At 43.4% G+C, this 17,853-nt stretch overlaps 2 protein-coding genes and 1 long non-coding RNA gene across 3 annotated transcripts in view; 1 reads left to right on the top strand and 2 right to left on the bottom strand.

Moving 5' to 3' along the window:
- muc5d (mucin 5d) overlaps positions 1-11,653 on the top strand; it is a 34,261-nt gene extending 22,608 nt beyond the window's left edge. The window contains exons 31-51 of the mRNA XM_028400985.1: positions 1,705-1,958; positions 2,363-2,610; positions 2,955-3,126; positions 3,609-3,856; positions 3,984-4,167; positions 4,853-5,093; positions 5,198-5,370; positions 5,484-5,553; positions 6,538-6,659; positions 6,742-6,773; positions 6,855-7,023; positions 7,202-7,303; positions 7,820-7,860; positions 7,963-8,311; positions 9,194-9,403; positions 9,446-9,699; positions 10,229-10,327; positions 10,438-10,566; positions 10,651-10,690; positions 10,778-10,898; positions 11,329-11,653. Of these exons, the coding sequence (XP_028256786.1) occupies positions 1,705-1,958; positions 2,363-2,610; positions 2,955-3,126; positions 3,609-3,856; positions 3,984-4,167; positions 4,853-5,093; positions 5,198-5,370; positions 5,484-5,553; positions 6,538-6,659; positions 6,742-6,773; positions 6,855-7,023; positions 7,202-7,303; positions 7,820-7,860; positions 7,963-8,311; positions 9,194-9,403; positions 9,446-9,699; positions 10,229-10,327; positions 10,438-10,566; positions 10,651-10,690; positions 10,778-10,898; positions 11,329-11,530 (3,460 nt within the window). The 3' untranslated portion in view covers positions 11,531-11,653. The remainder of the gene's footprint in view (positions 1-1,704; positions 1,959-2,362; positions 2,611-2,954; positions 3,127-3,608; positions 3,857-3,983; positions 4,168-4,852; positions 5,094-5,197; positions 5,371-5,483; positions 5,554-6,537; positions 6,660-6,741; positions 6,774-6,854; positions 7,024-7,201; positions 7,304-7,819; positions 7,861-7,962; positions 8,312-9,193; positions 9,404-9,445; positions 9,700-10,228; positions 10,328-10,437; positions 10,567-10,650; positions 10,691-10,777; positions 10,899-11,328) is intronic.
- LOC114432904 (uncharacterized) lies at positions 8,861-9,311 on the bottom strand. The gene is made up of 3 exons (XR_003670329.1): positions 9,266-9,311; positions 9,020-9,097; positions 8,861-8,914 (listed from the first exon to the last, which is right to left on the bottom strand). It is a non-coding gene; the product is annotated as an uncharacterized LOC114432904 (long non-coding RNA).
- Positions 11,654-11,724: 71 nt separating the features above from the next.
- tollip (toll interacting protein) lies at positions 11,725-15,624 on the bottom strand. Its single transcript, XM_028400996.1, has 6 exons — positions 15,375-15,624; positions 14,422-14,571; positions 14,061-14,243; positions 13,772-13,924; positions 13,113-13,197; positions 11,725-12,997 (listed from the first exon to the last, which is right to left on the bottom strand). The coding sequence occupies exons 1-6, from the start codon at positions 15,405-15,407 to the stop codon at positions 12,774-12,776; spliced, it is 828 nt and encodes a 275-aa protein (XP_028256797.1). The 5' UTR covers positions 15,408-15,624; the 3' UTR covers positions 11,725-12,773.
- Between the last annotated feature and the right edge of the window lie 2,229 nt (positions 15,625-17,853).

Below are 17,853 nucleotides of genomic sequence, written 5' to 3'. Positions count from 1 at the left end.
TACCTTAGGGCCTCCTACCCCAACTGAAGCAACCACAACCAAAGTTGTCGAAACCACTACAGCAGCAAAGGTTGGCACAACAACACCGCCAAAAGGAGTCACAACTGGCCCAGTAACACCCGCTACTACAGCTATTGTTGAAACCACAACCACACTACCAGCAGTCACAACGGGAGGAACCACCATTGTGACATCCAAACCATCTGTCAGTACAACTACCCAAGGGCCTCCTACCCCAACTGAAGCAACCACAACCAAAGCTGTTGAAACCACGACAGCAGCAAAGGTTGGCACAACAACACCACCTAAAGGAGTCACAACTGGCCCAGTAACACCCGCAACTACAGCTGTTGTTGAAACCACAACCACACTACCAACAAGTGGAGGAACCACAATTGTGACATCCAAACCATCTGTCAGTACAACTACCCTAGGGCCTCCTACCCCAACTGAAGCAACCACAACCAAAGCTGTCGAAACCACTACAGCAGCAAAGGTTGGCACAACAACACCGCCAAAAGGAGTCACAACTGGCCCAGTAACACCCGCTACTACAGCTGTTGTTGAAACAACAACTACACTACCAGCAGTAACAACAAGTGGAGGAACCACAATTGTGACATCCAAACCATCTGTCAGTACAACTACCTTAGGGCCTCCTACCCCAACTGAAGCAACCACAACCAAAGTTGTCGAAACCACTACAGCAGCAAAGGTTGGCACAACAACACCGCCAAAAGGAGTCACAACTGGCCCAGTAACACCCGCTACTACAGCTATTGTTGAAACCACAACCACACTACCAGCAGTCACAACGGGAGGAACCACCATTGTGACATCCAAACCATCTGTCAGTACAACTACCCAAGGGCCTCCTACCCCAACTGAAGCAACCACAACCAAAGCTGTTGAAACCACGACAGCAGCAAAGGTTGGCACAACAACACCACCTAAAGGAGTCACAACTGGCCCAGTAACACCCGCAACTACAGCTGTTGTTGAAACCACAACCACACTACCAGCAGTCACAACAAGTGGAGAAACCACCATTGTGACATCAAAACCATCTGTCAGTACAACTACCCTAGGCCCTCCTACCCCAACTGAAGCAACCACAACCAAAGCTGTCGAAACCACGACAGCAGCAAAGGTTGGCACAACAACACCACCTAAAGGAGTCACAACTGGCCCAGTAACACCCGCTACTACAGCTGTTGTTGAAACAACAACCACACTACCAGCAGTCACAACAAGTGGAGGAACCACAATTGTGACATCCAAACCATCTGTCAGTACAACTACCCTAGGGCCTCCTACCCCAACTGAAGCAACCACAACCAAAGCTGTTGAAACCACGACAGCAGCAAAGGTTGGCACAACAACACCACCTAAAGGAGTCACAACTGGCCCAGTAACACCCGCTACTACAGCTGTTGTTGAAACAACAACCACACTACCAGCAGTCACAACAAGTGGAGGAACCACCATTGTGACATCCAAACCATCTGTCAGTACAACTACCACAGCTGTTGAAACCACGACAGCAGCAACGGTTGGCACAACAACACCACCTAAAGGAGTCACAACTGTCCCAGTAACCCCCCCTACTACAGCTGTTGTTGCAACCACAACCACACTACCAGCAGTCACAACAAGTGGAGGAACCACAATTGTGACATTCAAACCATCTGTCAGTACAACTACCCAAGGGCCTCCTACCCCAACTGAAGCAACCACAACTAAAGCTGTAGAAACCACTACCTCCCCTCCAGTTTTTACAGGCTCAACATTGTCAACAACTGTGATTACCAAACCAGCTGTCTCTGCAACTACAGGAACTTATTTCACCACTTCCATTAGCGCTATTACAAAGACATTTTCAACCACCACTTCTCTTTATACAAGTCCTGAAACCACATTATGTTTTTGTAACGTCAATGGAACGTCTTTTCATCCAGGTATGTTTTTTTTTAATTTCACCATCAACCACTTTTTCCAATTGAGTTTCACCAGATTCACATACATTAATGTATTTCTTTTTCAGGTAACATTCAACTAAAATCACTTAATCATTATGTTGTTTTTTATTTCATTCACTACTTTTTTGTGAATGTCGACTATAATCAATTATGCACTTGATTAGATAACTATTTTGTTCAAATGAAATATTCAAGGTCCGTCCAAAGGATACATATATATTGAAATGAAATTAGACAATGATTAGGGCCCTGTTACCGCTTTTTTGTGCAGTGTAGTTCGTGTAGACCACGTACTAGTAGCACAGAATTGTAATAAAGCCTGAGAAATCAAAGGGACAATTTTCCTGAACTAACCTTTCATCACTTATCTATTTTTTTCACAGGAGACATGGTGTATAATGTTACAGATGGCTATGGGTGGTGCTATGTTGCATATTGCAATATATCGTGTAAAGTTCAGATAAATTCCGGTCCATGTCCCACAACACCAATACCTACCACAACTACAGTCTACAGTACCACAACAAAATCCACAGTTGCATCCACAACTACTCCTATCTTATACCCTACTACACCATTGCTTCCATCTACCACTACCCTGGACTGCAATGAAGTATATCCACCAAGAAAGGTATAAAAAATATAAAAACTGTAATTTGTGCTATTTTTGTGCACTGTATGAAGAACATGGCTGCACTGACAGACTAATGCTGGCTCATAATCGCAAGCTTTCTGCATCCATTTGCTCTCCACCTCTTTGTAAGAAATGGGAGTTAATTTAATTTAATTAATATTTAAAAGGCCTAGAAACTGCCAGTGGATCATGACTGATGGCAAACACTATGATGACCACGATGCTGTATAATAATGTCTTCTCTCTGGTTGCATACCACAGGGCCACCAAATTCACAAAAAACTAGAGGCCTCTTTGCCCCTTACATCTATATGACTTTTTGCTTCTCTATGCCCATTCAGAATGGAGAATCCTGGAAGGTTGAGAACTGCACCACAGCTACATGCATCAATGGCAACATCACATTAACGCATGTTCCCTGTACCTCTGTGCAACCACCCATCTGTACTAACGGACGCCAACCTGTCAAGTTCTATGACAATGATGGATGTTGCTTCCATTATGAATGTGAATGTAAGTTGTGAATGTCTTACATTTGCGCCTGAAAAACAAGCATATGCTATAAAGTGTGTATACAGTAACACCTTAATCTGTGAGGCAGCTGGATTCCCCCCTGCCAGGCCAAATGCATCTGACCAATCAGTGTCCTGAGAGAGAATACTGGTAGTTATTGTCATATCGAAGTTGTGGCAATGGCAGACAAGGAAGATCCCTAACACATTATTGTGTGCCGCCCTTAGCAATTTTTTGATCTGATCAGCAGAAGTTAGCACCTTGTGATAGATGGTTGACATGATTTTCTAAGCACCTGCTTATTACTCTTTGACAGTGCCTATCCTTTACAAACAGTTTACTATAGGCCAAGCACACTGTTTAAAGTTATTATTTTGAATAATATATTTTTGCTAATACAAATTATAATACAAACAATTGCTAGTGTTAATGTAGTTTTCTGCCTGTCCTGCTTTCCATGCCTGATTCTTGTACTCTTGCAGGTGTGTGCAGCATCTGGGGTGAATCTCACTACAAAACCTTTGATGGACAAACATATGACTTCAAGGAGAACTGCTCTTACTACCTGGTCAAAGAGATTACTGCTAAATATAACCTGACTGTTATCATAAATCACTACGACTGTGGTTCCTCAAACAGCACATTCTGTCCTCGGTCTCTGCTAATTTCATACAAATCTTATCAAGTAGTTTTGACTCAGCTAAAGACTTCGGTAACAACATCTAATGTGGTAAGCAACAAGTTTGCATTAGTGTCTCGCATCATGTTGATTTAATCTCTTGAACAAAGTAGTGTGCTTACTGACATGAGTGTGCCTGTTTCCTGTCTTTTCTAATGGGTGTGTCTTTGCCCTGTAGGTGTATGTGAATGACAAGCGTGTCTATACTGCCTATAGCAATTCCGTGCTGTTTATCACTGGCACAAACATGGTAACCACAGTGGTGATACAAGAGATCGGCACAAAAGTGGTCTACAGTCGCTCCTCAATCAGCGTTGAACTTCCCTATTCCCTCTTTGAAGGAAGGACAGAGGGACAGTGTGGTGAGTTACTTTGACCACAGTGACAAACTCTGCTGTCAGCACCAGGATTTAACTAAGCACATATGCATATCAGCCCAGAGATGCAGCCATCATTACAAAGAGACAGATTATAAAAGGAGCAAGTAATGTTACCTTCAAGTGAGGTGGGATGGAGAGCCCCCTTTTTTCCCCTAGCCTTCATCTAAGGGGGAGGCCCACAGTCTGAAATAAGCACAAAGCAAAACTGAAATTCAAGCCATATCACACATCTCATGAGGTTTACCATATACCCTTTAGCTAAATGGAAGTGTCTGGAGTCCATATCTTTCAAACAAAGAAGTTTCTAAACTAGTATGGTGTAGCCTCGATAGTCCAGTTGATTCCAGGAGTTAACATTAGCTGGATTTAACTGAGCACAAATTCTCTGGCTTTCTGACACCTCACTATTACCTATACCTTATTGACATCAGACACTGAATAAAAATATGGCTTTGGTCCGCAGCAAGCAGAGGTCACATAAATTAACCTGCAGTATACAGGTTGTTGTTGGACCGTTTCCATACAAGGTACAAACTCAGCTCTAATACTACTTCATTCTCTCTAGGGCAGACTCTCCAAATTATCTACAGTTTGAAGGGGATGATATAATCTATCTGGCTACCTGGTTAGCATGCTAACTCCAATATCATAAATTCTCCTCTACCAGGAACGTGTGACAACTCCCAGACCAATGAATGTCGTCTACCAAACGGTCAGGTAGAAAACTGCACAGACTCTGCAGGCCACTGGGAGGTCCCAGGTATACCCTGTGTCGGCCCTACACCCTTACCAATTACCACAACAACACCCAGCAAGACAACAACAACAACACCAACAACAACAACAACCCCATATACAACATTACCGCCCAGCTGCAAACCTGCCATCTGTGACCTCCTGACCAGCAGGTGACACATACCTTAGTGACTCTTTCATTCTTTGGAAATGAAGTTATGTAATGTTTTAACACTGATATTTGTGATCATTTTCCTGATCTGCTGTCACCCTGTAGTGTGTTTGAGCCGTGTCACTCAGTCATCCCCCCAGGGACATATGTGTCTACCTGTAAAACTGACCATTGCAACAGTGGCATTGAAAGTTGCTCCAGCCTGGAGGCCTATGCTACTGTGTGTTCTAATGCAGGAGTCTGTATCGAATGGAGGAATGCTACAAATGGGACATGCGGTGAGACATACAAATATAGTTAATAGTGTACCACACTATAGCCTTTTGGAGTTCTGACAAATGTAAATACAATATATATATATATATATATATATATATATTTTGTCTTACAGAGCACAAATGCCCAAGTGACAAAGTGTACAAGCCATGCGGGCCTACTGTGGAACCGACATGCAACAACAGGTAAAGTATATTTCAGCAATATAAGGTTTTGTTTTTACATATTCAGATATTTACACTTTGCTGTTGTGCCATTGAATTAAAATTAGCAGGAGATAGAGTAAAGTGCTGTAAAGTTGGGCATTTTAACTTGAAGGTGGGGATTGACTTGCTTTTCTGGGTGAGGAACTGCACTTCCAAGGTGGCTTTAATTCTCAACCCCAAAAGTTGGTGCTTCTTTATGACATGCCTTTAAAATAGCTAAATGCAGCTTTCAGGGGAAAGAACTACCTAGATTGAGACACAGTTTACATTGGAACTTAAAAGTCTATTTCTATATTTCTGCATAAATATAAGCCAAAACAGTGGGATATTTTCATTTAAGTCCTGAACCCAATCAACAAATGACAGAATTATCTCACTTTGTCTTTTGTTTATTGAGGGAAATTAGTCAATATTATATATGTGCGAGTGGCAAAATGATGTAGACTTTTGCTTTCAGTATCATCTGTGACCTTCTCATGCAGCTGAGCTGCTGATCAGTCGTCCAACAATGCCCTGGAGGAATTTTAGTCCATCTCTCAGTATAGAACAGCTTGTGGGTTTCTCACATGAACTGTGCTTGCTTCAGGTCCTTCCCTCTAACATTTCAATTAGATTAAAAGGTCAGAGCTTTGATGTGACCTTTCTAAAACATTAGGTTTATTTTTCTTCAACCGTTCTTTTGTGGAATCATTTGTGTGACTGGGGTAGTTGTTTTGCTGCGTGGCCCACTCTCCACATCTCCTGATAGTATATATATTTATATAAATATTAACATTAGCTAATGTGACAGAGGCCTTTAGCTGGCTTCCTTTGTAACCTTGTAGTGTATTTGGAGTAAATCTGTGTTGATAGACCACTCCTGTGGAGGGAAACAATGGACTTGAATTTCCTCTATTTGTACACAATCTGTCTGTCTGTGGATTAGTGGAGTCCAAACTCCAGTTGTTTCCTCTCTTACATCAGATACAATGACAAGTTCCAGGTTAAGAATGAAGCATCTACTAACAACACTAAGGAGGGTTGCTTCTGTCCTGCTGGCACCATCTTATTCAACACAGTTTATGGCACTTGTGTCACCTCCTGCGGTAAGAGGAACTTCTATAGACCCTATAGATGCTTGTTTTTTTCTGTCACGCTTACAACCACTTTTCTGTGTTTCTATCTCAGGTTGTGTTGGACCTGATGGAAAACCCAAAAAAGTAATAAGTCTCCTAAACACATCAGCGTACATTAACAAAGTATGACCCATGCGTTTAACCATTCTCCTCTCTCCTAACCAGCCTGGTGAACAGTGGACAAGTGGCTGTGACATCTGTGAGTGTGACCCAGATTCTTTGGAAGTCCTGTGTAAGCCCATCGTGTGCCCAAATGTGTTGCCCCCCATCTGTAACCAGCCAGGCCAGCAACTGGTCAACAAGACGGACACCTGCTGCCCGACACAGTCATGTGGTCAGTTAAACTACCAATAAAGGAATACAGAATATGCCTACAAGTCCATAAGGCACTGTCCTAGATTTTCAAAACATCAGTATAAATTATTGAAAGTTGTAACAGTTTCATTAGAGCTGCTCAATGATGATCTCCACATTACCACAGATAACCCACCCCTTGCTTTTGTCACTAACAGAGTGCAATGTAAACCTGTGCCCTGGCCCACCAATCTGTCCGCTTGGCTTCCAGCTCATCATCAGCAGCAACGGCGGCAACTGCTGCCAGTCCTACGAGTGTGGTACGCATCAGTCTATGCATCCTGCTGCTGTTCAATATGTAACACGGAGCTGTGTGTGAAAAGTTGTAAGATGTGTTACTCATTTTCTAGTCAGTGCAGGCTCAGTGTTCACTGCAATATAAAACCCTGCACCTCTGTGGAAATGGCACATTAATGGCTACGAGTAGTCATGTCATTGTGTGTGTGTGTTTATATATTTTCTCTTTGATTTTGATTTTACAAGAATGTAAATGAACTAGATTTACCTTTTTTGTTTTATACAGAATTTTGTTAATTTAAAAGGTTTGTTTTTGGTGATTTGACTTGACTTGATTTGATTGACATACAGTAAGGTTCAAGCTTAGATTTGGTTATATTTTCTGACAACTTCTACACATGGTGGATTCAGGTACTACCAGAAATCAGACAATTCTTTTTATAGTTTTCAAAAAAATGGAAAAAAAATTCTAATATGCTGGCAGGTTTTTGAGGTTCAGAGCATTAAAGGACAGTTATGTCTCTTTTCTGTCTCGACAGTTCCTAAAGGTGTATGTGTTTACAACATGACTGAATATCAGGTAAGCACATAATCCAAAACCCGCATCAATGTCATCTCTGTAAATGGATTCTTAAGATATATTAATGTTGTTATGTATAAATTATTCAATATTTTCCTTTAGCCAGGAGATAAGATACCAACAGAACCATTTGAAAAAACAGAGCCACCATTAGAGCCACCATCTGCAACAACAGCTCCATCACGAATAACAGCAGTTCCATCAGCACCTCCATCAGGAGGAACAGCAGGTCCATCAGGAGCAACATCAGGTCCATCAAGAGGAACAGTAGGTCCATCAGGAGGAACAGCAGGTCCATCAGGAGCAACATCAGGTCCATCAAGAGGAACAGTAGGTCCATCAGGAGGAACAGTAGGTCCATCAGGAGGAACAGTAGGTCCATCAGGAGGAACAGCAGGTCCATCAGGAGGAACAGCACCTCCATCAGGAAGCACAGCAGGTCCATCAGGAGGCACGGCACCTCGACCTCCAGGCACAGCAGGTCCATCAGGAGGCACGGCACCTCCACCTCCAGGCACAGCACCTCCATCAGGAAGCACAGCAGGTCCATCAGGAGGCACGGCACCTCCACCTCCAGGCACAGCACCTCCATCAGGAAGCACAGCAGGTCCATCAGGAAGCACAGCAGGTCCATCAGCAGGCACGGCACCTCCACCTCCAGGCACAGCACCTCCATCAGGAAGCACAGCAGGTCCATCAGGAGGCATGACACCTCGACCTCCAGGCACAGCACCTCCATCAGGAGGCACGGCACCTCCACCTCCAGGCACAGAACCTCCATCAGGAAGCACAGCACCTCCATCAGGAGGCACGGCACCTCCACCTCCAGGCACAGCAGGTCCATCAGGAGGCACGGCACCTCCACCTCCAGGCACAGCAGGTCCATCAGGAAGCACAGCAGGTCCATCAGGAGGCACAGCACCTCCACTTCCAGGCACAGCACCTCCATCAGGAGGCACAAGAGGTCCATCAGGAGGCACGGCACCTCCACCTCCAGGCACAGCACCTCCATCAGGAGGCACAGCAGGCCCATCAGGAGGCACGGCACCTCCACCTTCAGGCACAGCAGGTCCATCAGGAGGCACGGCACCTCCACCTCCAGGCACAGCAGGTCCATCAGGAAGCACAGCAGGTCCATCAGGAGGCACAGCACCTCCACTTCCAGGCACAGCACCTCCATCAGGAGGCACAAGAGGTCCATCAGGAGGCACGGCACCTCCACCTCCAGGCACAGCACCTCCATCAGGAGGCACAGCAGGCCCATCAGGAGGCACGGCACCTCCACCTTCAGGCACAGCACCTCCATCAGGAGGCACGGCACCTCCACCTCCAGGAACAGCACCTCCATCAGGAAGCACAGCAGGTCCATCAGGAGGCACAGCACCTCCACCTCCAGGCACAGCACCTCCATCAGGAGGCACGGCACCTCCACCTCCAGGCACAGCACCTCCATCAGGGAGCACAGCAGGTCCATCAGGAGGCACGGCACCTCCACCTCCAGGACCAGCACCTCCATCAGGAAGCACAGCAGGTCCATCAGGAGGCACGGCACCTCCACTTCCAGGCAGAGCAACTCCATCGGGAGGCACAACAGGTCCATCAGGAGGCACGGCACCTCCACCACCAGGCACAGCACCTCCATCAGGAAGGACAGCACCTCCATCAGGACGAACAACACCTCCATCAGGAGCAGGCCAGACCACACAAGGGCCGATATCAGAAGTGCCATTCAGACCTGGGCCCTGCCAAGAGTGTTATTGTGGCCCCAAAGTAGATCCTGTCACCAAGCTGAACATCATCTCTTGCAAACCCATTGTCTGCCACACAGATTGCCCCGAGGTAAGCTCATTTACTGGACGTACCAACAAACAAACATTTACTCTTTGGCCTCTTTATGTGGTGGAGCAGAAGACTAGTCATTCAGGTTTAGAGAGGTTTAGTTGGGTATGGTGTTCCTTCATCCCAGGGGAGGTGTCAGGGAGACAAGCTGAGATAGTAGGGTCCGTATACCAGTGAGAAACCATGCGAGTGGATATTTTGACATAGCAAGTTTCTTGTCATAGCGCAATGAACGATTGCATTGCCCTGTGAGGTATGATTCAAACCAAGAGTGATAGTGCCTGTGATACCATTTTGACCTAAGAAGATGTTCCAACCTTTAGATGTGCTCATTCTGGCACATTCTACACACTTACACTTCAGCATACTTTTTTTTTTTAAGAGAACAAACAAACATTTTTTTACAGTACTCAAGGTTTATTTATATAAACCTTGAATGTAATGCTGTGCCTTACACTGCATGGATTTTGGAAGCCCTGTTGTAGCGTTGTCTTATTTGGTCTCCCTGACCCTCTCTCTCTTTGTGCAGGGTTACAAATATGTGACACCACCTGGCAAGTGCTGTGGGTCGTGTGTGCAGAAGAGCTGTATTTTCACCACACCCGACAACCAGACGCACATCATCGAGGTCAGTACTCCAGTTTTCTAACAGAGAGAAAATCAGAAAAAAACTCATCTCTGTGTGTCTGTGTGTTTTTGACAAAAGCCGACTTACCTCATGTCTTCATGTTGGTACAGGTCAACAATGTTTATGCGCCTCCTAATGACAAGTGTGTGAAGTATGAGTGTGAGAATATCAACGGACAGTTCGTCACTAAGGAAACAAAGACCTCCTGTCCTAAATTTAACCCACTGGACTGTGAGCCTGTGAGTATTTCAATTTTGTGTGCAGATGTTTGTTTCTACTGTGCGTGCAGCAAACAATATGAACATGCCTCCTCTTTCCCGCAGGGCACAGAGACAACCGATGCTGATGGATGTTGCAAGACGTGTAAGTTAGCAGATGCTATAAACCTCATATTTGCATTTTTAAAATGAACAAGGGTGAAAATGTTACACTTTGTACTGTGCGTTTCAGGCAAGAAAAAGAGCGTCTGTGAGAAGAAGAGTGAGCAGGTGGTTATCAAGGTGAACGACTGCACAAGCGTGCAGTCAGTTAAGATGACGTACTGCGCGGGGCACTGTGGAAGCTCATCCATGTGAGTCCAATTTATTCAGTCAAAACAATATATGAAAACCTCATAACCTTATTACACACCACCTTAGAAAATGTGTGTTTGGACTGGCAAAGAGGGGTGGTAGTTCAAATGTTGAAACCACACAGTATAAAACTGTGCTACAAATGTTGGCAGGTTACTAGTCTTTATGTCTCTACCCTCTCCGATGATTGTGAAATTAGGAAATTAGGGAATGACCAAAAGAATTGATTAAATCATAAGCAGAAATTTGTTCTTAGGGTGTCTTATTCTCCAAAAAAAAAAAGATGAAAAGTTCACTAGTGTACTAGGCATCTGGGTGTCTCTGCTCCCACCTCAACCCTGATGATTAGCTGGTTTCAAGAATGACTGGATGGATACACTAGAAAAGCTGGCATATAGGATTAAAGCTGTTTTCCTTATGTGTGTGCAGGTATTCACCATTAGTCAACACACTGATGCACCAGTGCGAGTGTTGCCAGGAGGCCACCACCAGCGTGCAGCAGGTGGAGCTGACCTGCGCCAACGGCTCCAAGATCCAGCACAGCTACACCCAGGTGGAGACATGCAGATGCACCCCGACAGAGTGCGTGAACGGGACAACACCGAGACCACAGCGCCGCAGGAGACGCTAATCAGATACTTAAAGCTTTATAGTAGGCAAGACCTATCTTATTCTTGTCAGGTTTTATTATTTAATGCCTGACCTTATCTCTTTCTTACAAATGTACTACTGTAATTGCTTATCTCTCTAAATATTAAACGACTTCAGCAATAAAAACATATGCATTAGCGTTCTTTGTACGGAATGATAGACATCACACCAAAATACATGTATAACATCTGTATATTCTAAGCATTTTGTTCCACAAGCACTTTGATAGATGACAGTTAGGACAAAAAAAATCAAAATAACCTCATGTCTTTCTAAAATCAACACAGAACTCTTATCATCTGTCAATAAATTAAAACATTTTAAAATCTGTAAATCAAAGTGCTGGGACTTAAAATGTTGTGTAGTTCACTGAATGTAACAGTAAATACATGACTACAGTTTAAAAAAAATCTCAATAGGTTTTGGAGTCACAACCTCTCTTAAATGACTTTTGGCAGGCAGCACATTAACAGCAGAACCTTGCAATCCACGAGTGTAAATACAAAGCTTTAAGAAAGTGCACCACACACACACACAGTGGCTGTTAACTTAACTATGATGCTTAAACAAGGACCCCAAATGTGTGGCTTCATGTACATTTCACCAGGAATGTGACATTTTCACACGGCTTCTTTAAAAGTACACCAGAGGACAGCTGTGGATACTTCTTCTAACTTGTTTGTTCATTTTCTTTTCATATATAAATCTCTAAATAATTTTAATTGATTCAATAATTGTTAGATTTTGAATGCAGAAGCAGTTCACTGCAAGTTACTATAGACAACAAAACATCAACATGAATGCAGGTGCAAATCAAACCCATAGAATCAGTGAAGGGGGATGGAGACAGGGTTGCCATGGTTATCATAGCATACTGTGACATTGAATAAACACAAATTTTATGAGAGCTAGTAAGGCTACAGCAAATTCAATATTGATCCTGAATGATCCTGGCATTGATATGATTTAAAGCGGCCCATTGTGACGATCCAGAGAAAGCTGTGAGTAAGTGGAGAAAGTCAATACTTCATTTTTACTGTTTGGCTAATAAGGAGTCAGTGAAAGGAAAGGAGAGGAGGAGGACCTTAGTGGGAGCTCAGACCAGGCTGCAGGGTGCGAGCATGCCACACCGCTGGTTGCTGCTGTGTGTAGTATCTCTCCGTGTATGATGTTTACATCTCTGCGCATGCATACGTGTGAGTTGCCAAGTCCGATCTTGGTGGTTAGAGCTCCTCGGCCATCTGCAGCAGAGAGTTGATGGCAGCGTCCTTGTTGCCCTGCTGTGCCTCCAGCACAGTGCGGACCACCTCCTTATCCAGGTTGGGGAACATGTCCTGCAGAGCCTTCAGGTCCTCCTCGCTGCACACCTGCCCCTGCCCACCCATGGCTGGCATGGATGTTGGCATTGCCATGGGAACCATGCCCTCGTTGTAGACGGCAGGAACTCCTAAAAACACAGTGTTGATGTAAGAGTGTGTGAGAAATGTGATCCTACGGCATCATCGGGGGTTGTTGCATTTAACCACAGCTAGGGCATAAACACTGCAAAGTGTGTGTCTGACCTGCAATAGGCACATATCCAACTCCTTGCTGATACACAGAGGGCATCAGGACAACAGGCTGAGTCATCATGCCAGCTGGTAGAGACTGACAACACAGAGATTAACAGTTCACATCATGTACTGAATGTTTTTGATGTTAAACTCATAACACATGTATGCAATAGCAAGAGAGATGCAAGGACGAGACAGAGGGAAGGACTGTAGGGTTCCTGCTCTTTCCAGGAAATAATCTTCAAGGAATTCTAAAAATATGTTTTTAGAAATAAGTGATACAAGTAAGTAAACTATCCCTTTACATCAGGGATCACAAATGTTCTTCATCACTACCAGAGAGGACCACACACCTCCACTAACCGTAGGACCAAAATGTGCACATGATCCTATCCAAAAGACACAATGTTACGTTAACTAGCAGCCACTTATTATGATCAAAAAGGATGTAGGCATGTGACACATTGTGATATCTAGACAAATGTGTGAACTGTCAGGACCTCCTTTGACCATCCTTTAAATCAATTGCACCGTGCTGTGGTGGTGAACAAGCCTCCGTCTCAGCCCACAGAGGCTGTCACAGCAAAACCCTTCCTACAGGAAGACAACCTACAGTAGAACGGCCACAGCGTTTGATGGTGTGTGTTTGTGTACGTAACTGCACTCACAGCGAAAGACATGACCAGGTTGATCATGCCCTCCTTGTCGTCTCCCTGCCTGCCGCTGAGGGCGAACCACTCATCCACCACCCTGCCCTCCCTTAGGCTCTCAGGGATGGTGACGTGCGTCCATGCTATCCTGTCGTCCATAGAAAACGCTCTCTGCACAGAAAAACACACATCAGAGTCATCAGATCATTCAATACACACAAGAAAATAGAAAGATGAATGAAAAGAAGTACACATTTAAAAGCTCCAGCAGCCTATGCCTCTAGTTTGACATTTGTCAACACCTCACCTCATCAAAGATCTCCAGGTAGAAGGAGTCCACCCCGGGGGGTATGGTGCACTGGATCACCTTGTTCCAGCGTGGATTCTTAGCTCCATTATGAGCAGTTGGTGTCTCGTAGACAGCATATCCCAGTCTGATCCTGCAGTACGGATCCATCCGGGTCATACCGTAGTTTTTAGCCAGCTTGGCCTGAGAATGAACAGGATGGCTTTGGTTAGGAGGCACAAACAGCTGCATGTAGTACAGAAATGAAGTTCAGACTGATAGAGGGTTGTTCAGCTGCTACCGCAAAATCAAACACCACTGTCTCCCACACTCTACTGGAAGCCCAGCTGTATTTCTCTCAGTGAAGCTGAGCTGTGTTTACCTGGACCACGGTAATGCTGAGTCGACCCACAGTGCCGACGGAGCCTCCATACTGCAGCTGCCTGGCTGTCTGGGCGTCCATTTGGACCTGCTGCTGCTGCTGGGTGGGAGTGATTCGCAGGAAGTCCTGGGGAAGCTCCCCAATATATACCTGTTTACACACAGGTACATTTACACATGGCTGTTTGGAAAATGTGCAAATATTGGATAATTAAGGAGGAAGAAGAGCTTGGATTCATTTTAATGTTGTTTTAATCACAAACTAAGAAATTGCAATTGAATTGAAACCTGACTATTAATAATCGGTAGGGGGGGACGTCCAGGAAAGACCTTGTGAGCATCACGTGACTGTACACATTCTGATCTGTTGCTTCTTCATGTCACGTGTGCTGCGTAATTGTGGCGAGTTTACTGAACAGAGACAGAGTCTGAGTCTCAGCACAGTGTTGACCAAATGACCAATATTATTATTATTATTACAGCTATTTGTGCATCATATAATATCAGTGAAGTCTTTTCTCTGGGTTGTGAATGTTTAACAAAAACGCTGTGTGATGATTATTCATTACAGGCTACATCAAATGAAGCATGTCTCATTGCTTCTGACGCCTGTGCAGCCGTTAGCCACGCCAATGCTAACTGTTGGAAAGAAGAGGAAGCAGCACTGAGCTCTTAGGCCTCCTGCACAGATAAGGTTACTTTGCCGTTTATTTGTGCTGTCTGTGAATGATTCTCTAGGAGCGGCTACACCCACAGTCTGCCCGCGGAATGAAATCAACACACCCTGGTAGCTATTTCCACTTTCCGGATAAAATAAGCTCTATATAATACAGGCGGTGTGAGTTTTACTCTTTATGTGTCAAAAAGTAAACGCAGTTCGTGGTAAGTCTAAGATGTAAATAAAGTACAGTTGTCTAGCTGTCTGTTTACAACACGAAATAAATAGACAGCTACCGGTCCCCTTTGGGTGGTGATGGTGGTCGCCATGTCGTCTCTTCAGTGTGTGTGTTGTTTAATTCTTCGGTCTTTAAGTCTTCTTAAATCACAGGCGATCTCAGCAAGTTAAATAACAACAAATGATCCGTGCTCGGATTAGTTTGCTCCCGGAAGTTCTTTCCTTACGCTCCACTTCCTCGTAATCAGAGCGATAGAGTTAAACAGAGTAGCGCCGTGAACTACGTGATCGCTGTAACGGCAACATCAAAGTGTGTCGCAACTCTCTCTCTCTATGGCTCTGCTCGTAACCGTAGCTCGTAACCCTTTAATGATGTGGGCTGGATGCAGCGATGGCGCGTTGCTGCCCCCTTGTGTCCGGATGTCGACAGCAAAATATGGAAATAATCAAAACTATTACATTCAGATATATCACAATATTATATATTATTTAAGAAATATTTATCCGTTAATTTTAGGCCCTGAAAGTTTTAGGGCTGGGTTAGAAACAGCTGTTTTAAAATTTGTTATTACTTTGTTAAAAATTATACTAGATTTATATCCTCACTAAAAACCTACTGTATGCTTTGAACAGTGACATTTTGCCAAAGGCATGACGTTATATGAGTTGTGTCCTCAATTACTTGCATAGACACAAAAACAGTTCCAATGAGACAATGGGCCTTCAGTCGACTTGTTTGTTTTCGTTGTGCACTGGGCTGAACATCCAAGCATGAGACTAATGTGCATGTAGCTTTCTGCCAGGCAAACTTTCCCACAGAATGTGTGACAAGAATTTTAATTTTTTGTCAACAAATAAATGTGCAGCATTTCTTTCATATTTTTGACCCCTTATAGGAAAAAAATCTGGGCTTTAGGGTATATAAGACAAAGGAGTACACATTCACTATATGTATATGTAGAATTTAATTTAATTTAATTTAATTGTTTACATTGTTTTTACAAAATATATTTCTGGTGTTTCCTATAGGCTTTTAGAGAATTTAAAAGCCTATAGGAAGGCCATTGATACAAAGGCCTTTGGCTCGTTTTAAAGAATCACATTTTGTTCAGTAAACCTATGATTTGCCAGTAATTGTAATGGTAAGGTTTTAAAAAATAATTGTAATTTACAATTTAATTTTTGCGATCTGTATTATTAGAAGTAACAGTAAAGCACTGGCATCCCTGCACCAAGTATTTTACTCATTTTTGTAAATACACAATCTGTTTACATTAGGATTTGTGTTGATACTTTAGTCGCATTAATTTAGACAGTCATACATCTGATCAGATTGTGCATGCTTGCAGCTTAAAAATTGTGTGTAACTCCATCTTAACACAGTATGATCTCCATGAGCAGTAAGTGCTCCAAACCATTCAAGAAAATGACTCATTTTGAGCTTATCACACAATCTAAACCCCAAAGGAAGGGTAATGCAGTCAGAAAATCACAAGTCACAAAATAATCTGAAGGTTATTTTCAAAAATTTTATTTTCACAGAAACCAAACAATCAACCAAGCAGCAGGGATCACACAGTCAGCTAACATGAGCTGACAGCTGGACTGCACAATCCACACACTGGAGACACATCCAATCCAAAGGAGAAAAAACTCAGCACACAACAATGTAACACTCAACAACAGCAACAAAAAAACAACACATTTCATCCGAGGGCAGCGTCACAGGAATACTTGATCAGTTCATGCTCTGTCCATCTGAGCAGAGTTTGGTCAGACAGTTTAAGTCACAGTAAGGAGGAAGAGGAAGAAGAGGAGGAGAGTTGTTGCTTTAAAAATAACCACCGTCACCCAAATGACACCAGAAACAAACAGTGTGTCCAAACCTTTAAAAACACAATGAAATCAACCAGACATGGATCATCTCAACGCCTTGATCATGTTTTTGAATCTTTGGAATTAAGCAGTACTGCTTAATTAGTTCTGATTACTAGGAACAGTTTACTTTGTGAAAATGTGCATTCAAAATAAATACAGATATTTAAGGACTCATCTACACACTAATAAAACAACTTATTCAAATACAAACCCAGTGACATAGAATTTGTCCCTACAGTCATCAAGTAATTTGTAGAAACACTAATGTGGTGGAGAAATAATATTTAAGTTATATTTTATGACAATCCCTAAAATTTGTTGACTTGTGACAAAAAAAAATCAGTATCTGAGCGCCCCCCAGTGGACAAAGTATGTAATAGAGGTGCTGGTCAAGTCACTTCAGAAGCAGATACACCAAAGACATTTTTTTGTTACGTCAAATCCTGTAGCTTTGTCCGTTTTCCCTCTGTAGCTGTGCTGCTCTTCTTCACTGTTTTTTTACACAAGCTTCTGAATGTTTTCTTATACAAGCTATAGACTCATCAGAACCTAACACATCATCAACCAATCATGTACCATAAATATCCACAAAACCATTAGGATAGCGTGTCAGACCTAGATGACTAGCAAACAAAAAGAACCATTTGATGTGATAAAAAA

This window comes from Parambassis ranga, chromosome 3 (assembly GCF_900634625.1).
Source record: "Parambassis ranga chromosome 3, fParRan2.1, whole genome shotgun sequence".
Classification (NCBI taxonomy): Eukaryota; Metazoa; Chordata; class Actinopteri; family Ambassidae; genus Parambassis; species Parambassis ranga.
This window is presented reverse-complemented; position numbering and strand designations above follow the sequence as displayed.